We start from the raw sequence: 26407 nt of genomic DNA, 5'->3' as shown, positions 1-26407 counted from the left end.
ATATACAACTGATGGGATATTGGAAACATTCGGAGTTGCTAGTCGCTGTTTGTTAATCACTGCTAATATATTAGCATTCATGCATTATACTAACTCTAGTTTTAGCTGATTCCTATCGTTAATGAGATATCAATCAACGAGCATGGTGCATACTTGGGTGCATACCAGTAGGCGCATAACTTCCTATTAATCGCGTTGACAGCGCTACCTAGCAACAAAAGCGAGAAACAAACAGTTCAAATTTTGAAATATCCATCTGACCCTACCACGTGCACGTGTCGCAGTGACCCTTGGATGGTATCGACAGTTGGTTGCTAAGTAAATCATAACTCCCGCACAGTTAATACTGCAGTTCTGTGTAGTTTTAGTCATAATTTCTTTCATTGTGCTTCCATTACCGGTTTGAAAAAATGAATTCCAACATCGATAAGGTTTCCCATATAATCGAGTACCTGCAAGCATTCAGAATTCATGATTTGAAATGTGAGATCGTTACCAAACCGAGGAATCATACCGACTTCTAATTTCCGTTTTCTCACCTTTTCCTTCCAGGCAAACCATTCTTTTCCGGACTGGACGAGCACATCTCGGACGAGGCCGGGGGCTTCATTGGCGGCGGCGGCGGAAACAACAGTGGCAATAATCACCCGCACTCGCATCAACATCACCAGCACCACCACCATCACCACCAGCTGACGGCACTTGGCGGATCTCCGGCGCGCTCGTCACCCCACTCGAACGGTTCCGAGTCGACGGAACGCTTCAGCCGCAAGGTGTTCGTCGGCGGGCTGCCGCCGGACATCGATGAAGGTTAGTGGGATTAGTCTCTTTGATTGATTTTTTGCTATTTACATCTGTTAAAAGCGATGGAGAGAAAATCAAAAAAACATAATAGATATACATATTATCTAGTTTTTTATTTTCAAATACCCAAATTACATGATAAGTAGTTAATCCATTCAGTGCCAGTTCACTACTAAATGGCTCCAAATTTACATCGAGTCAAATGATTTATACATACCAAATCCTTGATACGATCACCGCACAGATCGTCTAAATTCATGAGGTTGAGGAAGTCAGATTCCAAGTTTACCTAATAATTATCTACACCAAATACCTATTAACTAATATTATGATCAATAGACGAAATGGAACATAATGAATTAAGCTTATAAACTTGATATTTTGACCTAAACATTATTAGGTTTAATTTGAGGGCGGGACCAAATATGGGGGGTTTAGAAGGAAGCTTGACTTCATTCAAGGACCACTACGAATGTTTGGCAGATTTATTGCAACATTCATTATCCTTGAACCGATTTCAACATTTTGAAAATCATAATCCGTCAAAACCCTCCAGACCTAGACCAATTACGTAATGGATTATTATTATTTTAAACCATGTAACGTAAATTACATGTTTAATCAAATTCGTTGAATAAAATGCCCTCCGATTATACATATGCATATATACAACATGATAAGCTGCATCTGGAGTAAGTGTACCGGTTTTGGTTTTGATAGATTATGAACAAAAATAAAGAGGTCTCGATATTATGTTTTACTTAGTGGGCCCTTTAATAATTGGCAATAGAAATTTTACTGCTTGAATATACATAGTTAAATTTGATTCTTTTGTAAAACAAATGTAATTTTTTTTTTGAGAATTCTTATTGTCGGTTGGTATAACGCAAAGTGAGAAAACGATGCCTTCGGATTTTTTGCTAGAATGCAACTGACTAACTCCTATTAAAACGATACTTACATCCCTCTACTTCTAACCCCCTCATTTAATTATTCAGAAAATAAGGGATTTGGTCTTCAGGAAAGCTCCTAGAACTTTTTCGGCAGTTTTACCGGTATATTTCGGCCTAAAAACATTTCAATTTCAATTTTTTTTTAAATTGAAATTTTTAATTTTTCATTTAAAATTTGTTTGGAAACTCGACAAACTTTTTTTGAAATTCTTTGGTAACTAATACGTCTACTTTTAGAATTTCAACAGAAACTATTTTAGGAATTCCTTCGAAAATTTCTCCTGTAAGTCCATCGGAGAATACACACGAAATTCATTCAAGTATTTATATAAAAATTACTTCTGAGTTTCAAATCAGGATTTGCTTTGCGAGTTTCTTCAATAAATACTCCATGCATTGATCATCATAATCTTTAATGAGCTCCTTCGGTTCGGATATTCCCATAGAAATTCCAACGTGAATTGTTCATAAAAGATTCCCCGGAGATGTTTCTTGAGGAATTTTCTAAAAAAAAAATTCTCTAGTTCTTAAGTGCAATTTTCGCAGATTGCGTTGTAGGTATTTTTGAGAGAATTCTTGGAGAATTTCTAAAGAAGTCTCTAAATGAACTTTCAAGGGAACTTCCCAAAAAAATCATGTTTGGTTTTCTGGACGAATTCTTGGAGAAATTCTGGAGAAGTTTTAGTACGAATTTCCGGGAAGATTTTTGGACGAATTGGTGAAGGAGTTATTAGGAATTCCTAAACAAATATCCGGAGAAATGATTTATATAAAAAAAGTATTTCGAAACGACTTTTCTGGAGAATCTTTGGATTAATTTTGGTTAGAATCTATGGAAGAATTTCCATGCGTAGATTTCACAATTCAATTTTCATAAGGAGTCCAAGAATTCCTGGACAATTTTTCCGGAAGAATCCTAGGGAGGTAGACTTAGTGAAATTCCATATGAATTTTGAAAGAAATTTAGAATAAATACTGAAGAGTCCTTGTGCTAATTTATGAGTTTGCGAAGTAATTTATTAAGTATTCTTAGAGGTATTTTTTGAGGAATTCCAGGAAAAAAATAAGGAAAATTCTATGAGCAATTATTTAAGAGGAGGAACTACCGGAGAAATTCCTGGAGGAACTCTTAGAGGAACTTCCGGAGGAAGAACTTCTGGAGGAACTCCTGGAGGAACTTCCGGAAGAACTTCTGGAGGTACTTCCAGAAGAACTCTTGAAGGAACTTTGGGAGGAACTTCCGGAGAAACTCCTGGAGGATTTTTCCGATGAACTTCTGGAGGAACTTCCGGAGGAATTCCTGGAGGAACTTCCGAAAGAATTCTTGGAGAAACTCCCGGAAGAATTCCTGGAGGAACTCCCGGAAGAATTCCTGGAGGAACTCCCGGTGGTGTTCCTGGAGGAACTTCCGAAGGTATTCCTGGAGGAACTCCCGGAAAAAATCTTGGAGGAGCTCCCGGTGGAACTCCTGAAGGAAATCCCGGTGGAATCCCTGGAGGAATTCCTGGAGCAACTCCCGGAGGAATTTCTGGAGGAAATCCCGAAGGAATTCCTGGAGGAAGTCCCGGAGGAATTCCTGGAGGAATTTCCGGAGGAATTCCTGTAGGAACTTCTGGAGGAATTACTGGAGGAACTTTTGGAGCAATTCCTGGATCAGATTTCAGAGCACTTCCTGGTGTAATTTACGGAGGAATTTGTGGAATAATTTCGAAAAAAAATCTATTGCTTGAAATAAAATCACGCCGACCCATGCCGCCGCGCCGTCGCCGTCGCCGTCGATTACCCACAGCGTGACGCCGTCACGCCGCGGCCGCTGGCTAAAAATCATTTATCACGCCGCTGCCGATAAATTTCCAAAGTGAAGGTGAAGGAAGGGGTAATGCTCCGTTTTCTCGCTATAAGACGAAAGGAAGAAATAAAAGATTATTCATAATAATGTCTATCCGTAACAAAGTTAAGAGAGAAGATAAACTCTTTATTATGTCTGGCCCATGTGCCAGATATAATGAAGGATTTGTAAGAAGCTATTCAAATTTTGAAAACTACTTTTACATAAGCTGGGAGGCCTTTCTTAGCCGTGCGGGAAGATGAAGATGCGTGGCTGCCAAGCAAGACTATGCTGAAGAAGGCTGTGTTCAACTTCTGGCCCGATCTAGAAAATCTATCGAAAAAAAATCGATTTTTAAGGGTATAAAAGTTTTAACGTGTTAATCTTGTGTTATACGGATGCAAAAAAAGGTAACTTGGCTTAGAAACCTTGCAGGTAATAAGTATGGAAGTGCTGAATGAACATTAAGCTATTATTCTATTATTTTTTTGATTTCTATTGGATTTACAGTCTTTTAAAAATCGTGCAGATTACCCGAAGACAAAATTCACTATCACCGAAATGATATTCCTTGTCACAATTTTGAATGCTATATCCGCCGTTCTACTAGAGACCGGAACCCAAGTAAAGGATTGCTTCAAAACATTCCCAGCAAACACGTCCATCCGTTCAACGAAAATTATTATTCCGAGCTTGGCAACTAACATAGAGAAAATATTTGGAATAGTGATAGACAATTAACGTCAAAAACACAGCAGTAAAGATGCGCTCAATTCACCACCCTTACGTTCTCGTCTTCTGTTTTAGCCTTTTCTCCACATTCGAACCGTTAGAAGTCGACCACCTCCACGTGGTTAACTTCGAGCACCTCTGCAACTGTGTAGCTCGGATCCGCCAAATATTCCTGGTAGGTTAGGCAAGTTTCGTCGTCCTTATCTTCGGCCGGTTCATCTCGAGTTTTATCACCGATGCGAGCAGGTTTCATTCCTACTACATGATGACAAATCTCCTTGGCTACTTCCACGTTTGAATCGCTTATAGAATACTTGCCAAATTAGATTAGCATCCGACTCCACCTGGTTCATGTATTGCACGCAAGCAACCGATGCAGTCTGAACGAACTTCTGGAAGCTTTGGTTCCTAGCGACAAAGTCGCTTTCGCAGTTCACCTCCACCATGGCACCGGTATTGTTACGCACCAACATGCCAATCAAACCTTGGGTGGTGTTTCGACCTTCCAGTTTTATCGCTTTGGACCATCCCGTAGCTTGGGCCTGTTCCTGGAGCCACTTTACTGCCTTGGCTAGGTCATTGCGGTGCATCTCGAGGGCTTTCTTGCAGTTGGAAAATGTGTAGCCGGTCTTTCGTAGTGAAGCCAGAGCGCTCTTTTCCGCAGTAGCGTAAAACCAAAGTCCGGTACCATGTCCGAAGAACCATGTCCGTACCATGTCCGATGATAGGGGGAGTTGGTTTGAAAATGGCCAATTTTTGGGTTACGTAATTAATGGATCTTCCCAAACTGGCCGTTGTACAAAACCTTTTCATCCGACAAGATCACATAGACCCTTGCGCCGTAACCGTGCTTAGAAGTGTCATGGTACTCTTAAACGTTCTAAATAAATAGTGTGTAACTTCTACAATCATTCGCGAGGACGCGCCGTATTATATTCAACCGAAGACACCAGTCTCGCAGCTCCTCGGGGAGATCTTCGTCCCACGAAATGTGTATTGTATTGGTTTAATATTTTAGCACTTATTACCACCGATCCAACAAGTCCGAGCGGGTCGAATAACTGCGCCATCTTAGAGCTTCGGAAGCAACCACCCGCTTTGTGACCCTCACCAGTATACGAAGAGATGGGATCTTGAAACCAAATTCATCGGTACCGTGTGACCAAAGCAGTCTCAAGGTTTTCACCGTTTCGGCCCCATCGATTTCAGTTTCCGGCGAGAGCTCCTTTATTTCATCTGGTAAACGAGCCACAATCCTTGGATCGCTAGAACTCCATTTTCACATTTGAAAACCCGCCAGATTTAGAAATCCCGCAACTTGCTTACATGATTCGACTGCTGTTTCGAAGTTGTCTTCTCCTGCTAGAACGTCATCCATGTAGAACACTTTCCGAACCTAATGTATCCCAAATGCCCTTCTTTCTCTGCCAGTTGGTTGAGCACACGGGTTGCAAAGTATGGTGCACAAGTAGTCCCGTACGTAATTGTAGTTACGTAATTGTAGATACCGCTGAAGCTGTTCGAATGGACTTGACCGCTAAAGAACCTGGAGATTCTTTCGGTCCAGACGAATGGACCCAGATTTGACGGAACATATTCTCCACATGCTTTTTAAAGACATAACGAGGAATCCGCCGATTAAGGACGATGGGAAAAAGAGGTGGTTAAACGATAGGCCGGACAAGAAGAACGTCATTTAGCGACAACTGGGAACTACCTTTACAGGTAGCGTCAAATACGACGCGAGTTTTTGTAGTAGAGCTATCTGGACTAAATATAGCAGGTGCAGCACCAAGGAAAGCGAATCTCCTAACATCGCAAGCATTTCTTCCCGTAAAGGAAGACGAACCATGTAGCAAAACAACTCGTTCTAGATACTGTTCTCAAAAAATGCGCTTCACATGTTTCATCTAACAGGGCCGCTGGTTTGTAGTTGTCGAATTGTTCGACCTCTCAAAAGCGCTGCAAGCCACGGCCAGCTACGATGCATCCGAAAACTGTCTTCTGGAACAATAATACTCGGAGGGCAAACGAATGTGTTTCCATCAACTAATAGAAGAGTTCTCCCCCAACAAGAATGTCGACCCCAGAGTTCATAACGAACCTCGGATCAGCTAGCGGTATACTTTTTGGAAGGTTTCGATCATAAATATCGATGTGCTTGCTGGGAAGGGTAGCAGTGAATTGTGGTATAACGAGACATTCGAGAAAATAATCGAATCCATCGAAACGAGAAGCAACGTTTCAGTTCCAATTTTCGGACCAAAGCCTGCGAACAGCTATCAAGTACTTCACGCGCATATCGATAATTGCCATTAACGTCCTTCACCTTAATAGCCACGGTTGACAGAAACACTTCATCGGTGGGTGTAATTGCGGAATATGGTTGCGGGGCAACATAGGAGATCACCGGAAAGGAGTCTTTTACGTGATGATAATAAAAGTAACGATTCAGGTTCGAAAACGGACGAATTCGAAGACACAATATATTGTTATGAAGCAATCACTTCACTGGTTATCGATGAACAAACTAAAGCCGTCTGAGACGACGGCTGGTTGCCACGGTAAGTGGTGTCAAATGCACCAGAGTACGGTGCATCCTTGAACAGTTTCTGCAGCTTCCACTACTGCAGTTCTTTGCAAGGTTCCCTTCAGGCATTTGCTGCACAATTCATTTTTCTTGGCCAGCTCAAAACGTTGCTTTGATTGATTTCAGCAAACTGATCACATTTGAACAGAGTATGAGCTTGCAAAGTGGACACTTGTTTGTAGAAGCTTGACAGACAGCAGAACTCGAGAGATTTTCCGTATAAAGTCTGCTAACAGTTGATAAGTAATAACAAATATTTTCATCACAGCTAGTTTCCCACTCTTTCAAAGTCACTTGATCAAAGGATTTTTACAAAGTCAGTAAAAAATTTCAGGCGTAACCAATCCCGTTCATGCATTCCTAACACGGACATCATAATGATGTAAGTCAGTGCCTGCCGATCGGTTGTGTTTTGGGCTCGTCTCTCTTGCATACCAGTTTTGTCTAGTTCGCGCATGATTACTCGTTCATATGGACGCGGTTGATACGCCGCATGATGCGGTGGATAATTCCAGACCAACATTTGAAAAGGGCGTAACAACCAAAATTTATTCCTTCTGGCTCCTAGCGGCCCAAACTTCAGAAAATTGAACGCCAAATCCCACCTGCACCCAATGGGCAGGAAAAACAGCTGCTGAAAAACAAGCAGTCATTAAAGTCTGTTGCATAATCGCGAAGCAGACGTAGGCATTGACTTGACCATGTCTTTAAAGATACTCCTTTGCCACCCTCAGTCAAAGCGTTATCATCATCGACGCGTTCGTGATGGGCTTTTTCTTTTTTATTCTTGTTGCTGGCTGCTGTTTTCTACTTCCTATCGGACCTTTTCGACAACCTTGTTAGGAGTTTTGCATAATGTACACTTAAAAAATCACTTTAATAATGTATTTAATTAAAAGTATCAGTTCCCATTATACGGCTGATCCACAAAACAACAGATCTTGAGAACTAACAAGTGCATGCGAAAGGCAAAATTGGTGCTCTTAAAAAATGCCATCCGTTGACTTATTCAAGCGTCCGTTTCCTAGGCGTTAGATCCAATTTACAAGCCGGTGAAATTGCATTTCCCCACAATGGGCCAAGCTTTGGGCGGTAACATATGCTTTTATGATATTTCTGGATATATTTCTGCAGCAGACAGAAGCTTGAAACAGCAAAGAGCATGGGTTTATGTTCTTCTTAAATTATGGAAATGAAATTTGAAAACAGATACCGGATGAACTACTGCACCATATGCTAGTTATATTTTTATTTTCCAATGTAGTGACGGATTGAATGATTCTTGGATATGCCATCCTAGCTGGAATATGGGATTGAAAAATAGATACTGTACACGATAATAAGTATCTTCACTATCATAATAATACAATATTTAATTACACTTTCCGCGAAGCGAATATAAAACTTCCCACGCTATGTCCACAGTGAGTAGAACGAACGTGTTAGATTACCACCACATTTTGAAAATAGACACTAGGTGGTAATAATCATTAACTGTAGTATGAGATTGAATAGCCATTAAATGCGTTAAATTTGAAAGAGTATGATAAACACATTTTCTAAACTAGAGCGTTTATCTCATGATGATTGCATTGCATCTCATGCATGATTTTTTGGCGTTTTCATACATTTTGTCGATTTTCAAATATTGCATTCATTTATGAGGTCCTGGCGTAAGGAAACCTTTCCGAAGGCATCACAGTTTGTCTGGTTATCCCATCCAATTCTACATTCATACATCCACAATCATTCACTACTTTGCTCTCAAATTGCTCTGATTTCCATAAATTTGCATGATTTTTTGGTGTTTTCATACATTTTGTCGATTTTCAAATATTCCATTCATTAATGAGGTCTTGGTGTGAGGAAAGCATCAAAGTTTGTCTGGTTGTCCCATCCAATTATGCATTCTTACAATATTAATCCACATTAATTCGAGTATAAATAGTTCTGTGGCAGCACACATCAAACGATGACTTCTAAACAAATATTACTCTCCGGTTCGAATAATGGTAGCCAATTGGGTAAATTCATTTCACGTTCTTAGCTAAACGAGGAGAGCAAAAGTACCCGTTGGTTATTATTCATATCCGAAAGGCACCAGGCGTATCCATCAAATGATCATATTGTTATCCCTGACTGCGTGGAATATTCACCCAGCCCGTAAAATATGCATCGAGCCAAACCAATTAATCCTTCATATATCGTATGTGAAAATTGATAACCAAACCGCTCTTTTTCCGTCTCACCAAGGACATCATGCCGAGCGATATGACATATTTGCCCAGCTTATATCAGCCAGCGCCGTTGACGCCTTTGTCGAGCCACTTAACGACTGAAGAACCAACGTACGCGGAAGTACATAGTCGTCATAATTTATGCACCGTCAGACAGTGCCGCTGAGCTCTTCGCCTCAGTCTCATTTCCGACCGTGTGTCCTCTGCGCTGTGGGGAGTTCCGATCCGATTGACACCGATGGCAAAGTTGCAGATCCCCGTCACGAGCCAGATGATGGTGATATGTGTACGTGTCATATCCCGGAATGGAGCGGAACAGCCTGGCCATCCAACCCGGTTCACAGTATGTACCTCTTTAATCATCGACGGACCAAACTTGGCCGCAGGTCGAGGCTTCGTCTGAGTGTCAATGATAAAAAAAATGTGAACCCACTCACAACTAGTGGCATACTCGCACAGGACGCCAACGTAGGCCGCATAAAGCAACGTGGCGTGTGGGTGCTACTGACGAATTAATCCCACACGCTGTTCAAACATTCGTTACGGATAGCATGCTGTAGCGCGGCCAATCTGTGCCGGCTTACTGTATGCGTCTCAGATACAGAAGGTAAAAAGTCATATTCGGGTTAGTTTTTTTTGCTGACCGCTATCTGTTTGCAAAAGAAAATTGAAATTTTCAAACCTTCGGTACATTCAGTGAACCAACCAAGCGCCTCCATTAAAAGCAATCTGCAAAAACAGAAGGAAAAAAATCATCAATGGCACCGCCAGGCCGCCACCTCCGGCTTGAGATCCAATCTGGATAGGCTATCGGCGACAGAAAAACGCGAGGTCAGTTTTGTCACGGATTTCCATCGACGTTGTCGTTCCCAGAAAGACTCTTGAAACTTCAAAAACAATTTACCTCTTCAAAACCTCGACCGTGACACCTTTGCCGGTGGGGAATTTATGCATTTAGCAAAGCCTAACATCACTTTTCTGGGAAAGTCGATCCCACAAGGCGGAACCCATCGCCATTATCGTCGTCGTCCTCGTCGTCAGTCCCTTTTGTTTGTCCAACAACCGCCGGCGTTCGTCCGAACGGAACACGGAGGATGACTGGAAAGACGGAAAATGTAAATGATGTTTGAATTGAGCATTAAATGAGATTTAATGATACCGTTGTAGAATGAGCGGCAGTTGATGGCGCGCGGCCACGACTATGAAACGGTAGCAGATTTTCAACAAGCCGAGGCAGCGGGCATACCTTTCTGACTTCTGACTCGTCGCACCGTCCGTCGCATCGGAACGACGATAGAAGGCAACTGCAACCAGAGTCCGGTACGCTCGCATTCGGCTCATCGTTGACCGTTCCGTTCATTATGGTCCATTTCCGGCTGACACCCGGTAACGTATGCCCTGCTCGGATGGTGCTGCTGCTGCACTGGCAAATGTGCCTGTTCGGAGTGCTGTCGGAGATGTCCCGAACTGAGTGGGAGTGTAGCACAAAATGAGAAGTTGACAAATTACTTGTTAGCGCATCTTCTCGACCAAACTCTAATGATCAAAGGAAGAGTAGTTTTTTTTCTTGTGCAATGGTCGTGCACTACCGGACTACGGCTGATTTGCTTCCGTTTCCGTCCAAAGAGCTATGAACGTTGCAGTGAAGTGGCGGTCATTCGCGTAGGTGGTAATAATGATGATTGGGCGACAACCTGCAAAACAGAGGGTTGAATGTGTTTCATTTGATTTTATGATACTTGGTTGGTGGTGGCCTGCGGAAGCTTTTGTATGGAATGCGATGTTCATTTGACTGTTGTAACGTGTACTGTACAGCATAATTAAATCCAAAATGATGTTGTAGTAAACTTTGAAAAACCGACATGGCCCATTACCTCTGACTAACAATTACTGTGAATTATCTCAGAAATATTAGTAGGTATATGTAATTACGATTACGATATAGGTACCTGATAAGTGATAAGATGATACATTCATTATAAGAGAAAAACAGAATAATAGAAGAAAATTACCTTAATGTTTGAATGTCGATAGTTCCGCAAGGTTCTGCATTTCGAGCAGTTCATTTTCACAAGAAACATCCAGATGGGATAAATGAGGATCGGCATAAAGCAAAGGGGATGAATTTCATCGACACGTGTTGAAGCGGTGGTAAAGCATTTCCATAAAATAGAACAATAACGAAAGTACTCCAACGCATCTGCCGAGACCGTATATCAAGTCCAAGGTGCAATGTATAGGATTTTGTAAGTCCTAATTTGTACACCATATCAAGCCGTACCGTTGCTCGGTGCTAATACTTTCCTTAATCTTCAAATAATGCATATAGCTGCACGTACACGTTCCAAAGTTCGAGTAATTGTGGCAGGACAGCAGGAACATAAAACACAGCATCCGAGTAGAGGATGTTTATCGCCTGAATTCAGAAATTGCAATCCAGCCATTCGAATAACCCTTCTCCTCTTAGGGTGGTTCGCATTGAAGATTGTCATATTCCCACAGCCGCAAGAATTGGTTCCTAGAAGCATGAATCAAAATATATGTGTTTTTCGAAAACTGGAACATACTCGGAAGCATATGCAGCACCACTCGTATAGGGCCCAAATGTGGATCACACAAACAAACATCAATCCTTCTCTTGTCGTGGCCATATCTAACGCTGCTGTTGAAGTAATTTCCTATTTCAAAAACAGGCAAACATAACTGGACGAACTGTGCTGGGGCATAGCAGATTCAGCAGTTGTTGTTGTTGGGGAAACCAGCATCCAACTCGTTGTGGTACTGGAACGACAGATGGGCCACAGACAAGAGGTTAAACATTTTGAAATGAAATTTCGTAGATGGCACTAATGTCAAATGTCAAACACCACGAAACGCAATGCATGCGTCTCTGGTTGTGGTTCAAAACGACGGTTTGCTTTGTACTCGGTTGATATTCCTTCAGTGCACCATCTGTTTGTCTGCGGATAAACTAACGTTCGTGTACGACAGAACCAGAACAACCGGGCCCTAGATGATTTGCTTTTACGAGCTGTTTGTCTGTTGAATTAATATCTCCCAGAGCCTCTCTGTGAGGAGTGTAAATCACGCCCCCACGGCCAGGTTCTTCTTGTTTCCTGGCAAATGAAAAGGCGAGACCAAAGGGAACATTATTGCATTTCTGTTTCTTTGAGTGAGTCCGGACGTGCTCCTGCAGGCACGAATGGTCCAGACACTTGATCTCCTTGGGATGGAGTGGGCTCAGAATCGGAATTAGCCGGGGTCCCTCTCGTGTGCAACGATGTGGGGCATGGCTTGGGTATGGGCGAACTGAATTTAACAATTTACTATTTCGAGAACGAATAGTGATGACGACACGGAACGACAGAACAGGAAGTTTTAGTGAGGTAGTTTATTGCTTTTCGTTTGAGAATTATTGGCATAAGCCTACTTCTAATTCTGAGTAGAAAAGTATTCTAATTTGAAGCGTTCGTGTTGTCCGTACAAGCAGCTCAAATTGCTGATCCAGCATTTTAGACACTGCTTCCTATGACATGTTCTTTGACTATGGGAAAAAATGGAAGAGTTTTTTTAAAGAGAAATTGAGAAAAAAAAAGTTCTTTGAATGATTGAAAAAAATGTCTTTGAAAAATCATGATTTTTTAAAAATCTGACCCAATATCGGCTCATGGAAGCAAATTCTGTCATATTAAAACGGTTCTATGGCACTAACCCGAATGACACTGCCCCGAATGTCACTACTCCGAACGCCAGTACCCCAAAAGGCCACTACCCTGAAAGGCCATTACCCCGAAAATCATATAAACATATTACGCACTAATTTTAATTATTACTTTTTCATATGCTAATATTTATCGTAATATTTGAATCGGGAGCGCTCAGCATAATGCAAAAGAGCGAATGCTAGAGACGATGTTTAGAGATCAGCGGAAAATAAGAATCGAGTATACGAGTGGCAAAAAAGCGGGGTGCGTCTTTTACTGTGAGGAGCGCCACGTGTACTAAATGCGTTAATATCTTAATGTAAGCAAATAGTATTGTTAATGCGGTAAATACAATATACGCACTTACCCGGACAAGGCGAGATAGTAAATTACTTTTTTCTTTCAAATTATGCACTTGACCGGAATAAGATGGGAGAATAAATGTCACCTTTTTGTAAAGCGTGCTTGCTCAGAATAATGCGAGAGAGTGAATTCCTCCTTCGTTTAAAGCACGCAATTGCCCGAACTAATGCGAAAGAGTAAATGATACATTTTTTTAAAGCACCTGCTGGTCCGAAATAATGCAAAAGAGTGAATACTTCCTTTTATTTAAAGCACGCATCTGCCTCGGCATCTGCGCGGAAAAAGGTGGAAGAATAAATTCAAGCTCTAACTTATAAAAGGGCGAATGTCGCAAGAGAGGATTCTCTTCGTCGACCTCCCCCTCTTTTAAATAAAAGTGACAAGCAGAAGACTTCTTCTCGGTTCAACACCTCAGAATGCGGTTTCCATTGTTTTCTTTCGTTCTGAGGTAATAAATCGTGAAGAAAACAGCTGCTTGTCACTTCTATTTAAAAGAGGGGAAGTCGGCGAAGAGAATTCTCTCTTGCGACATTCGCCCTTATTCCAGATAAAGCTTAAATTATCATCTTTTAAAACACGCGCTTGCCCGGAATAATGCGAAAGAGTGAATTTCTCCTCCTTTTAAAGCACGCATCTGCCCGAAATAAGGTGGGAGATCAAATGACACCTTTTAAAACCATGAGAAAACTGTCAAACGCAACGCAAACCTATCCTATGTATGCGGGGCTCTTATTGCGAAACAGTGAATGTTTATTCCTTGAAATAATGCGAAAGAGTAAATGACACCTTATTTTAAAGCATCCGCTTCTCCGGAATAATGTAAGAGTGAATGCTTCCCTCACATCTGTCCGGAATAAAGTGGGGGAGTAAATAACACCTTCTTTTAAAGCACGCGGAATAATGCCTTATTCTTTTAAAGCACGCATTCTCCCGGAGTAAGGTAGAAGAGTAAAAGATTTCGTTTAAAACACGCATTTGCTTGGGATGAGGCGAAAAAGTAATTGTTTCCTTCTTTTGAACAACGCGGTAGCCCTTAGTAAGACGGGTGAGTAAACGACTCCTACACATGATTCTAATTTTACACGATTTACATTTTCTCAATTTTTCACTCATCCTGAATGACTCTGACGACTTTTTTAAGAAACAAATCTTAGAAAAATTGATTTATTGCCTTTCTCGTTTTTTTACGAGCACAGGGGACCAATGGATGGAAGCATGGGATTTGCTCTCCATGCTCTAAGTGCACAGCCCGAGAGCCCTAGTGTTTTTGAAATGGTCGATAACGGCGCGTCCTCACGATCTATCGGGGATGGGAATGAATTGATGATACAATCACTGGCCCACACAGCTAATAATTTTGAAAATTCAACGACGTGTACAATTGCAGCTGACCCAAACAAACGAATAAACATTTGATATCCAATTGAATTTGATTGAATTTTACAAGCAAGCACAGTTTAAATTAATTTTGATTTGGAAGAACACTAATATCGATTGAATTTTGCGTTTATTTGCATGCTCCAAATATGTGCATGAAAATACATTTAAAATCACAACATATTTTTATCTGTGCACTGCAAGCCGAGAACACCTCTGCACTCGCCAGAAGTTCATGCGGAATTGTCATTGGAATTTGGGAGTTAGGTTCCTATGGCAGATGTTCGTCATGGTTAACGGGTTGCCAATGTGAGAAATTGTATTAGGGGAACTGCTCCTGGAATTCATCTCATGGCTCCGATATTCATCCCATGAACAATCTGAATTGTATTTCGGTCTCGTTATCAGATTGCGATCAACTTGAACAAGTCGTTGTTCGCATCATGCTTTCTACGCATTCAATATTCGTGAGTTGCATATATCTACGTCCAAACTCAAGTCCCAGTTTGTACTGGACGCATTCCAATGCAATTGTTAGCATTCTTGGTCAACTCCAAGATCAAGATATTTTGATTGGGCCTGGTAATTACAATCTTCCGCACCTTAAGTGGAAGCTTGACGAAGATATCGGAGCATATCTTCCTACTAAATAAAACAAAATGTAATTATTCAGATGGACTTTAAGTGATTTCCAAGCACTGAATAATGCTATAGCTTCTATCGACTGGTCTCAGTATTTTACTGGTAATACTGGCGATGAGAATACAGCAATTTTTTATGAACAGCTTTCTGAAATATTGAACTGTCATGTCCCCTGTGTTCGTCATACGGCAACTGAAACGACGCGGAAACCCTGGTGGACTGCTGAACTTCATCATATAAGAAAACGTTTTTTTTTTAAATCGAGATCCTTAGTCGATAGATAGTACTTGTAGGGATTGAGACGGGTATGATAAAATAAATATAAACAGAATAAGAGGGCATATACATGACACGAGTGCCAGATGTGTGAGTGACAGATGAGCGGAGTTAGCTTCAGTTTTGTGATGTATTTCGCGGGAAGCAGTAGTGCTTCGGAGCTGCTGCGGATCGAGCAGCAGCTGGAGACGGCTGATTCAGATGCAGCCGTCTCCTAAGGACACGACAATGGCCAAGTCGGTATGTAGTAATTAGTGGCGCTCCCGAAATTACACGCTCGGTCGCAAGTGGAAAAAAATCGGAATCGCGAAAGCTTGTTTTGTTTGAAAAAAAAAGTACACGGAAACGTAATTAAAGTTTCGTTTGTGACATTAATGACACTGAAAAAAAAATTGCTTGCAAAAATAGAATGTGTGACACTAAAGAAATTATTTTTCTTATTGCGCTTTTTGCACTTTATAAGAGTTTTGCGAGATTTTTTTTCTCACAGTTATCTTTTTCTCACACTCAATACACTTCAAAAAGTTTGATTTTCCGTGTATAATATTTGCGTGTGAGTGCTCAATCTGAAAACAAATAAACGTCAAATCATGGCGGGAATCGATTTTGTGTACACGCTCACATGTGACGTAACGAGTAATGGGTTATAATTGGGTAAATTTCAATAACAAAAGTCGATCAACCCGAAATGAGAGTGGGTGTGAGAAAAAGAAGCGGGCAAATCACAATCTACACATAACTCTTTAAATTGGTGAAATCGGCAATAAAAAGGTAAATTTCTCATTCGAGACAACCAAAAAATTTTATTTGAATATATATATTATTTGTATTTCGCATGGAAGATATTTATGTGTGCGCTGATAAACAAAGTTGATTAAATCTATAGATTTCAAAGTGTGGATTATTAGTAGTGTGAACTAGACAATAATTTTGCGAAAGGTAATCCCTGATAGGGTAAACAATCATTCCCCCGAGAGGGTTACCCTGATAGTGTAAACAATCATTCCTCTGAGAGCGTATCCCTGTTAGGGTAAATAATCATTCCCCTGAGAGGGTACACAATAATTCCCCCGAGAGGGTAAACAATAATTCCCCCGAGAGGGGAAACAATAATTCCCCCGAGAGGGTAAACAATCATTCCCCCGAGAGGGTATCCCTGATAGGGTAAACAGTCATTCCCCTGAGAAGGTATCCCTGATAGGGTAAACAATCAGTCCCCCGAAAGGGTACCAATGTATGAATATGTAAGCAAATAGTTGCGTAGAATATTGTTGATGATTTGTTTCTGATTTTGATGCAAGATTTATGTTCTAGAGCCTGGTAAGTTCTATCCATGACTACATTCCGAGATCATTGGTTGATCACTTGAGTTCAAAGTTAGAAAATGTAAACAAAGAGTAAGAACATGTAAGCAAAGACTGGCGTAGAATATTGCTGATGATTTGTTTCTAATTTTGATGCAAGATTGATGTTCTAGAGCCTGATAGGTTCTATCCATGACTGCATTCCGAGATCAGTGGTTGACTTGAGTTCAAGGTTAGAAAATGTAAACAAAGAGTAAGCAAAGACTGGCGTAGAATATTGTTAATGATTTGTTTCTGATTTTGATGCAAGATTGATGTTCTAGAGCCTGGTAAGTTCTATCCATGATTGCATTCCGAGATCAGTGTTTGTCTTGAGTTCAGTTTTAGAAAATGTAAACAAAAAGTAGGAAAAAGTAAGCAAAGAGTTGCGTAGAATGTTGTTAATGATATTTTTTTTATTTGGATGCAAGATAAATGTTCTAAAGCCTGGTAAGTTCTATCCATGACTGTATTCCGAGATCAGTATTTGTCTTGAGTTCGGTGTTAGAAAATGTAAACAAAGAGTAGATAAAAGTAATCAAAGAGATGCGTAGAATGTTGTTAATGATTGTTTTCTGATTTTGATGCAAGATTGATGATCTAGAGCCTGGTTTTTATAGATAGAAAAAAAGGTTTCGATAGAAAAAAAGGAAAACTTTATTTAAAAATCGAATAAATTTTGAATCATCTGTGCCTTTGAAAAATCAAGAAATTTTTTTCAAAAAATAGTAATTCTTTTCTTAGCCAAATTCAAAGAATTTCTCTACAAATAGAATGAAATTTTTCTTAAATTCTTATGAAAAATTGGGAAACATGTTTTTTTATTTGAGAAATACGAAGAGTATTGTTCAAAAAACCAAAGGATTTTTTTTTGTGAGACGTCTCACTTTGCACTCCTCATTTCTCACTTCTCATTGTAAAAAGTGAGAAGAGCGAAGTTAGTAGTGAGACGTTTCACTACCCACTTTGCACTAGTCACTTTTTACAGTAAGAAGTATGAAATGAAGAGACGAGACGTTTCACTTCTCACTCCTCATTTATCACTTTTTACAGCGACAAGTGCAAAATGAGGAGTGAGAAGTGAGACGTCTCACTTCTCACTGTGAAAAGTGAGTAGTGCGAAGTGGATAGTGGCCTTCGGCATAATGATCTGTACAGCCAAATGGTATATTCCGCCAAACAACTTGCGGCCTAGTGGCCTACGACAAAATGGCAGAATGGAGACGTCTCACTTCTCACTCCTAATTGCTCACTCCTCACTGTGAAAAATAAGTAGTGAGAAGTGAGACGTCTCACTTTTCACACCCTATTTCTACCTTTTCAAACCTATTCAATCAAATGAACTATATGGTCAAATGTCCTATTCGGCCGAATGGTATATTCGGTCAAACAACTTTCGGTCTAGTGGCTTTCGGCCAAACGGCCCTTTCTCCATACTCATGCAATGACGGGCATAGAAAAGCTTTCAATGAATAACAGAGGAAATGCTGATAGAATACTAGTTGAAAAGCAGGTCAAGTTCCAGTTGGAATGTTGAGCCATTGAAGAAGAAGAAGAAGACCGAAAAATCGGAAACATTTCTTTTTAAAAATTGAAAACGTTTTATTTGGAAAATCGGAAGTAAAAAATTCTTTCAATAATCGAAAAATATGTCTACAAAAATAGGGAAAAATCCCTAAAAATCGATTTTTTGTAAAATCGAAGGAGTATGTTTTTTATCCTAAATTCGTATGAATTTTCTCTTGAAAAGGAAGTATTTTTTTATAATAAAGCCTGTCCAGTGTTAAATTTCGGACACTGAGATAATGTCCAATTCATTTGTAGCCATTTTATCAATTTTAACGAGAATGAAAACATGCTGAAAGCAGCACATAAAGCGGAGAGATTCAGCCGTCATGTAAATTGCTCGTTTCCGTGGTATGTGAAAATGTTAAAAAACCGCATGTGTAGGTGTTCGAAATTTAACGTGGACAGGCTTTTATCAGAGGGAGTTTAATTGAAACATCGAACAAAAAATGTTTGACTGATCGTAAAAAAATCTTCCAAAAATCAGAGAAGAACCCTTTGAAAAAAGAAAGAAATTCTTTTGGAAAATCGGAAAAATTTGCATTGCAAAATCAAAAGAATCCTTTGGTAAAAAGAAAGAGTTAATTTTTAAAAATTGGAAGAATTTTATTTTTGTAAAATCGAAAAAATCATTAGAATTTTCTTTGAAATATCGAAAAATTATCCTCTAAAAACAAATGATTTTTTATGAACAAAAATCGTAACAAATTCCTTTGAAAAATTATAAAGAATTTTGCTTGAAAACCCGTAAAAGAAATTCGCTGAAGAATAGGAAGATTTGAACCTTGGAATAATCAAAAGAAATGTTTTTGAAAAATCGAAAAAAAACCTTTAAAAAAAATCGAAATTTCTATTTTTTCTGTTTAGCAAAATCGGAAAAAGTTCACCGAAAAATTTGAATTCGGACAAATTTTCTTTAAAAAATAGATTTTTTTTTTATTTTGAGATATCGGAAGAAACAGCTTTAAAAAAGCAATCCCTAAAAAGTTTCATGTTCTTTGGAAAAATCGTTAGAAATGAATACTCTGTCACTGTGTTGACGTTCCTGGGTGAAGATGCCTCCGCCACGCCTTTGAGGATATGCAGAAATTGATTTGCATTCAACGGGCACAAGTATCAGTGCGGGCGACAAGGAACTGCCATACACCGTCCACACAGTTGAAAAATTGGTGCTGCCTGTGGGGCACAAGTTAAACTGGTAGATGCCCTTTCGATCCAGTCTTGGCATCCTCTGTTCAATGTCGTTCATAATCCGAAGAAGCCCACAAAGATCCGTCTCGATTGTGACGCTGCAGTGATGGTGCGAGGTATTCTCCTTAACTCCCAACTGCAGTCTGAACCGAATAAGCTCGTTCCACTCTCTACAAGCAATTCGTTGCATTACGAGTCTGTGGTAGACAGGAGACGAAGAAGTCGGACTGGCGATGGATTTCAACGAAGCTCAACAGATTGAGATCAAGGTCCGGAGTTACCAAGTGAAGAAGAATGGTTTTGTGGAGCCTGATTCCAGTATCGGCCGCAAGACATGTGCCCAACGTGAGAAGTTGTGTGAAGAGGTGCTCTCCTGATTCACGGGTCGATCAACGTCAATCCGATAATCAGTCCAGCTTTATTGCTAGTGACAGTGACCACCAAGCGTACCTTCATCGTTAGCTATCTGCGAAAGAGAGGAAGAAGTCGGTAGTTAGGCTGCAGCAAACCAGAGGCAGCTGTAGACTGAAAAACAATGACGGTGAAATAAGAGGTCGTGAGAGCAACCCTTCGGCAAAAATAACTCCAGCAGGCGCAGACAATCTTGCGACGTCATGTTCCATTGATTTTCTGCGACCAGATGGAGCAATCCACCATATTTTTGATGCCTTGTAGATCAAAAGATTGGGCTGAAACAGATTCAACACCTCCCTGACCTTCAGTGGACTAACTGTCTTCTGTAGCTTCCTACTGCTGGGTTTTCTGAGCTTTTTGGCGGGTCTTGCAGATTATGATGAAAATCTACCAGCGTAAATATTACGCCCAAACTAGTGTCAGCAAATTTTCATCAATTTTTATTCACACATTATGTAGCAGATAGTGTTAATTTTTCACAGTTGATGTAAATCGAACCGTTCAATTTACCAAGAGCTTCACCGAACCAATCTGAGGCCCCGGATTACCATGGTAGTCCTATAATAATTTAGTGTTCGTATAGACATTGATATTTATTCTCTTCAAGGGGAAAATGAGAAAATCCTCACAAAAGAGCAGACAAAAGAGCTGTAAAATAAAGTGTATTCCTCGAGACCGGAGCAGTTAACAACCTAGCAAGGCGACGGTCGATGGTGGCATTGCAGTCAGTGATGGCCTAGCAGCTTCTATGGGGCTCTGCTTTTGCTTTCTATTGTTGATGTCTAGTCTTGGGTGGTGTATACGAGCGCGGCAAAATGGCATTAGGGAGCCGATGAGGCACGCGGGGCTCTCGTTCGACATCATTATCGTCATCACAATCAGAGCCCATTGCAGTCAAAGCAAGGCAACCGAGAAAGGAAAATGAACCCCGTCATTCTCAGCCGCCGCGCCGGAAGCTTACAGAAACGAAGCGACAGGCAGCAGCCCAGCTGCGGCGGGACGGAAAAATGGTACCGTAATCTGGTGGTAAATTGTTGGTTTTGATGTTGAGTTCAGAATTGGATACAATTGTTAACTGCATTGAAATCCTTGATACTTTCTACTTCTAATTAGTTAGAACTAATTTGTATATCATTGAATCATTTTTGGCCCCAACAAAATAAAATTCATTCTTGTATTATATTGCATGGCGAGGTGTTGGAAATTAACAAAGGTTTGTTTCACTACTATATAAAATTAAGGCTATAAGAAGCTTTCTTTATATTTAAAAATTTTTTGTAAAAGAAGAAAGGATATGTTGCTTGATTTATGTTTTTCGAATTAGGAAATTCATCTATCTTCCCGATGCTCCTCCTGATCTAAAATCATGACGATTTATGAAAATCCAACATTGTTGTTTGATCATGTAGAACTATATAAATCAACGAAGAACTAAAATTCATAAATTTACACCCCAAATTACGGTACATGTCCATCACTTTTCTACTGCACAGCCAGTCACCACCACATGGTTTTCGTCATGTTCGCAGAGGGGGCTTCCCGCAGCGTGGTGTGGGCGGACGGGTGTCACTCGGCGGGAATTGAAGAATCCCAGCCAGCACTAATAAGCACCCATAAGAATACGGGTCATATACGTAGAGCGCGCGTGGTGCAAAACGGCGGTCTAAGTAATGAGGCTTCCAAACCAGCTACAGCTGGGAAACGAACGGCGGCCGGTGATGATGATTACTACACTTCACTTCGATAAAAGTTAAGTCGGCAAGATGGAATGGCCGTCGGCGTGGTCATAGCGTGTCAGAAAAAAAGAAGAATTTTCCTTTTAAGCTTATTTTAATTACTTAGTGGGTAAAGTGGTTTATTACCTGTCAGCTGGTATCAACCAAACGTATTCCCTGGCTTGTAAGCTTGGTTAATCCGCGAAGTACCTGCAGACTCGTAAGAAAGCTTTGACATACTTTACCATCCAAAGCTCTTTGATATGGGCTGTAACTTAGTGCTTGGATATGTTGCGTTACTTCTTCTTCTTCTTCTTCTTCTTATTGGCATTACATCCCCACACTGGGACAGAGCCACCTCACAGCTTAATGTTCATTAAGCACTTCCACAGTTATTTACTGCGAGATTTCTAAGCCAAGTTACCATTTTTGCATTCGCACGATGATACTTTTATGCCCAGGAAAGTCGGGACAATTTCCAATCCGAAAATTGCCTAGACCGGCACCGGGAATCGAACCCAGCCACCCTCAGCATGGTCTTGCTTTGTAGCCGCGCATCTTACCACACGGCTAAGGAGGTTGCGTAACTATTATCCTTGATTAATGACTTGTGAGGGAAATCAGGTTTTTACTTTTTTTTTGGAAAAGGTGTTTATTTTTGATACACATAGCTAAGTTTGCCATTCTAGGGAATATGGTTAGTCCGTTCCATACTTGTAATATGAAAAACTGATTTCACCAAATACGGTCTGAGTTGGACGATGTATATTTATGATGTATCATTGATATAAATCTTGATCCCGGAAGTACAAATATATTGCATATATCCATTTGATATCTGAATGTATTTATGCGGGGCTTACTGTGTGTAAAATTACCTCAAGTTGTGGTCTGTAGCTTCCTGGTATAGGGTTTTTGGATGCACAGTAGAGCTATCACCTTCTATCTCCAGGACTAAAAATGAAAAATCTATGGATAAAAAATATCAACAAATAAATGAAAACATGTTTCTTCCATGAAAGAAAAAGAAAGGATTTCTCTAGGAATTCCGGAAAGGATTCCTCTCGGAATTCCGGAAAGGATTCCTCTCGGAATTCCGGAAAGGATTCCTCTCGGAATTCCGGAAAGGATTCCTCTCGGAATTCCGGAAAGGATTCCTCTCGGAATTCCGAAAAGGATTCTTCTCGGAATTCTGGAGAGTATTCTTCTCGGAATTCTGGAAAGTATTCCTCTCGGAACCCTGAAAGGATTCCCTTCGGAATCCAGGAGAGATTCCCCTCGGAATCCGGGAGGGATTCCCCTCGGAATCCGGGAAGGATTCCCCTCGGAATCCGGGAAGGATTCCCCTCGGAATCCGGGAGGATTCCCCTCGGAATCCGGGAGGATTCCCCTCGGAATCCGGGAGGATTCCCCTCGGAATCCGGGAAGGATTCCCCTCGGAATCCGGGAAGGATTCCCCTCGGAATCCGGGAAGGATTCCCCCTCGGCATCCGGGAAGGATTCGCCCTCGAAATCCGGGAAGGATTCCACCTCGGAATCCGGGAAGGATTCCCCCTCAGAATCCGGGAAGGATTCCCCCTCGGAATCCGGGAAGGATTCCCCTCGGAATCCGGGAAGGATTCCCCTCGGAATCCGGGAAGGATTCCCTTCGGAATCCGTGAAGGATTCCCTTCGGAATCCGTGAAGGATTCCCTTCGGAATCCGTGAAGGATTCCCTTCGGAATCCGTGAAGGATTCCCTTCGGAATCCGTGAAGGATTCCCTTCGGAATCCGTGAAGGATTCCCTTCGGAATCCGTGAAGGATTCCCTTCGGAATCCGTGAAGGATTCCCCTCGGAATCCGTGAAGGATTCCTCGGAATCCGTGAAGGATTCCTCGAATCCGTTAAGGATTCCCCTCGGAATCCGTTAAGGATTCCCCTCGGAATCCGTTAAGGATTCCCCTCGGAATCAGGGAAGGATTCCTCGAATCCGGGAAGGATTCCCTCGGAATCCGGCAAGGATTCCCTCGGAATCCGGCAAGGATTCCCTCGGAATCCGGGAAGGATTCCCTCGGAATCCGGGAAGGATTCTTCTCGGAATCCGGGAAGGATTCCCTCGGAATCCGGGAAGGATTCAACTCGGAATCCGGCAAGGATTCCCTCGGAATCCGGCAAGGATTCCCTCGAATCCGGAAGGATTCCCTCGGAATCAGGAAGGATTCCCTCGAATCCGGGAAGGATTCCTCTCGGAATCCGGGAAGGATTCCTCTCGGAATCCGGGAAGGATTCCTCTCGGAATCCGGGAAGGATTCCTCTCGGAATCCGGGAAGGATTCCCCTCGGAATCCGGGAAGGATTCCCCTCGGAATCCGGGAAGGATTCCCCTCGGAATCCGGGAAGGATTCTCCTCGGAATCCGGGAAGGATTCTCCTCGGAATCCGGGAAGGATTCCCCTCGGAATCCTGAAAAGGATTCCCTCGAATCCGGGAAGGATTCCTCGAATCCGGGAAGGATTCCCTCGGAATCGGGAAGGATTCCCCTCGGAATCCGGGAAGGATTCCTCGGAATCCGGAAGGATTCCCCTCGGAATCTGGAAGGATTCCCTCGGAATCAGGAAGGATTCCTCGGAATCAGGAAGGATTCCCCTCGGAATCCGGCAAGGATGCCCCTCGGAGCCCGGCAAGGATTCCCTCGGAATCCGGCAAGGATTCCCTCGGAATCCGGGAAGGATTCCCCTCGGAATCCGGGAAGGATTCCCCTCGGAATCCGCCAAGGATTCCCCTCGGAATCCGGCAAGGATTCCCCTCGGACTCCGGCAAGGATTCCCCTCGGACTCCGGCAAGGATTCCCCTCGGAATCCGGGAAGGATTCCCCTCGGAATCCGGGAAGGATTCCCCTCGGAATCCGGGAAGGATTCCCCTCGGAATCCGGGAAGGATTCCCCTCGGAATCCGGGAAGGATTCCCCTCGGAATCCGGTCAGGATTCCTCCTGGAATCCGGGAAGGATTCCTCGAATCCGGAAGGATTCCTCGGAATCCGGGAAGGATTCCCTCAGAATCAGGAAGAGATTCCCCTCAGGAATCCGGGAAGGATTCCCCTCGGAATCCAGGAAGGATTCCCCTCGCGAATCAGGAAGAGATTCCCCTTGCAGAATCCAGGAAGGATTCCCCTCGAGAATCCGGGAAGGATTCCCTCGAATCCGGGAAGGATTCCTCGGAATCCGGGAAGGATTCCCCTCGGAATCCGGGAAGGATTCCCCTCGGAATCCGGGAAGGATTCCCCTCGGAATCCGGGAAGGATTCCCCTCGGAATCCGGGAAGGATTCCCCTCGGAATCCGGGAAGGATTCCCCTCGGACTCCGCCAAGGATTCTCCTCGGAATCCGGCTAGGATTCCCCTCGGACTCCGCCAAGGATTCCCCTCGGACTCCGCCAAGGATTCCCCTCGGAATCCGGCAAGGATTCCCCTCGGAATCCGGCAAGGATTCCCCTCGGAATCCGGCAAGGATTCTCCTTGATTGAGAATCTTTTCTGAGTTTGCTTGGAATGTTTATTTGAATTTCCTTGGGAAATTGGTCTGATTTTCCACGGAAATGCTTCCAAAGTTCCACTGGAATTTTTTTCGGAAAACTTGTTTGTTTATTCACAGGAAATTCGTCTAATTTCTATCAACCAATTTGTCTCAATTTCGGGAAGTTTGTCGAATTTTCCACAGGTAATGCGTCTGACTTTTGACTTGCATGAATTTGAACGGAAAATTAATCTCGATTCACGCGGAAGAATCGTCTGATTTTCCGCAAAAACCTCGTCTGAATTTCCGTGGGAAATTATTCTAGTTTTCATTGCGAATATGTATGAAATTTGCATAAAAAAAAGTTCGTTGATAATTGATAATTAATTAATAATTGATAAATAATAATTTAGAGAAAGTCAGATAATATATGAACAGTTTTGTATGAAAAAAATCTTACATGGGGAGAGGGGGTCGGAAAACCCAGAAAAAATGCTTACGTAATAAGTGTACGACCCCTTAATTGTCTTTCCTCCCTTCTTTCCAAGGGAACAACAAATCACGAATTCTTCAAATTGTACACCATTTTTAATATAAGAAAACCAGTTAAAATCTGTAAAAAAAATCAATTTCGACCATTCTCTACTCTCTGGAAACTATTCCGTAATGAGGCGGCTGCCTTTGCCGGAGCATAGTAGCGTGGCTGGTTTATAGAGCTCCCAACCTGCCCACCACATTACCAACCGCAAAACAAGCACTGTTGGTTTTTGTCCGTTTCTCACGGTAATCACCGGGGTGGAAAACCGCCGGTGCCATCGCTATCGGAGCAGTTCCTGCAGTTCCATTCCAACCAACGTCAAGTCATAAACTTCGGCTTCCAAAGTTGGTTGGACCGCCACGCGGAAGCGCACCTCTACAAAACTGCAAAACGATGTTCCTCAAATGAATGTCGAAAGAAATTGGACCCTAATTGGGGGTGTGTGGCAGGTGGGCAAAACGGTAAAAAGTAAAGTCGAAGTTTGTTTCAAGATGATGGCGATGCGGCGAGATGGGCTGAGAGCGTGTCCTGCCGAGAGGAAGAGGCTGAATGTGCTTATTCATGCCGTTTTCCTTGCCTGCTCCTTCGCACAGTGGGGAAACAAGAAATGAAAAATGCTTCAATGACTGTAATTTTTCTCACAGCTT

At 41.9% G+C, this 26407-nt stretch overlaps 1 protein-coding gene and 1 pseudogene across 1 annotated transcript; one reads left to right on the top strand and one right to left on the bottom strand.

Moving 5' to 3' along the window:
- Window positions 1-283: 283 nt before the first annotated feature.
- On the top strand, window positions 284-9276 carry LOC134202094 (translational regulator orb2-like). Its single transcript, XM_062677170.1, has 3 exons — window positions 284-483; window positions 553-810; window positions 9161-9276. Exons 1-3 carry the CDS (start codon window positions 411-413, stop codon window positions 9244-9246), a joined length of 417 nt encoding a protein of 138 aa, XP_062533154.1. The 5' UTR covers window positions 284-410; the 3' UTR covers window positions 9247-9276.
- On the bottom strand, window positions 4250-5033 carry LOC134202095 (elongation factor Ts, mitochondrial-like; annotated as a pseudogene).
- Window positions 9277-26407: the final 17131 nt, after the last annotated feature.

Source organism: Armigeres subalbatus, unplaced genomic scaffold (assembly GCF_024139115.2).
Source record: "Armigeres subalbatus isolate Guangzhou_Male unplaced genomic scaffold, GZ_Asu_2 Contig1001, whole genome shotgun sequence".
NCBI lineage: Eukaryota > Metazoa > Arthropoda > Insecta > Diptera > Culicidae > Armigeres > Armigeres subalbatus.
The sequence above is the reverse complement of the archived record's forward strand: the minus strand, read 5'-3'. Positions and strand labels throughout refer to the sequence as shown.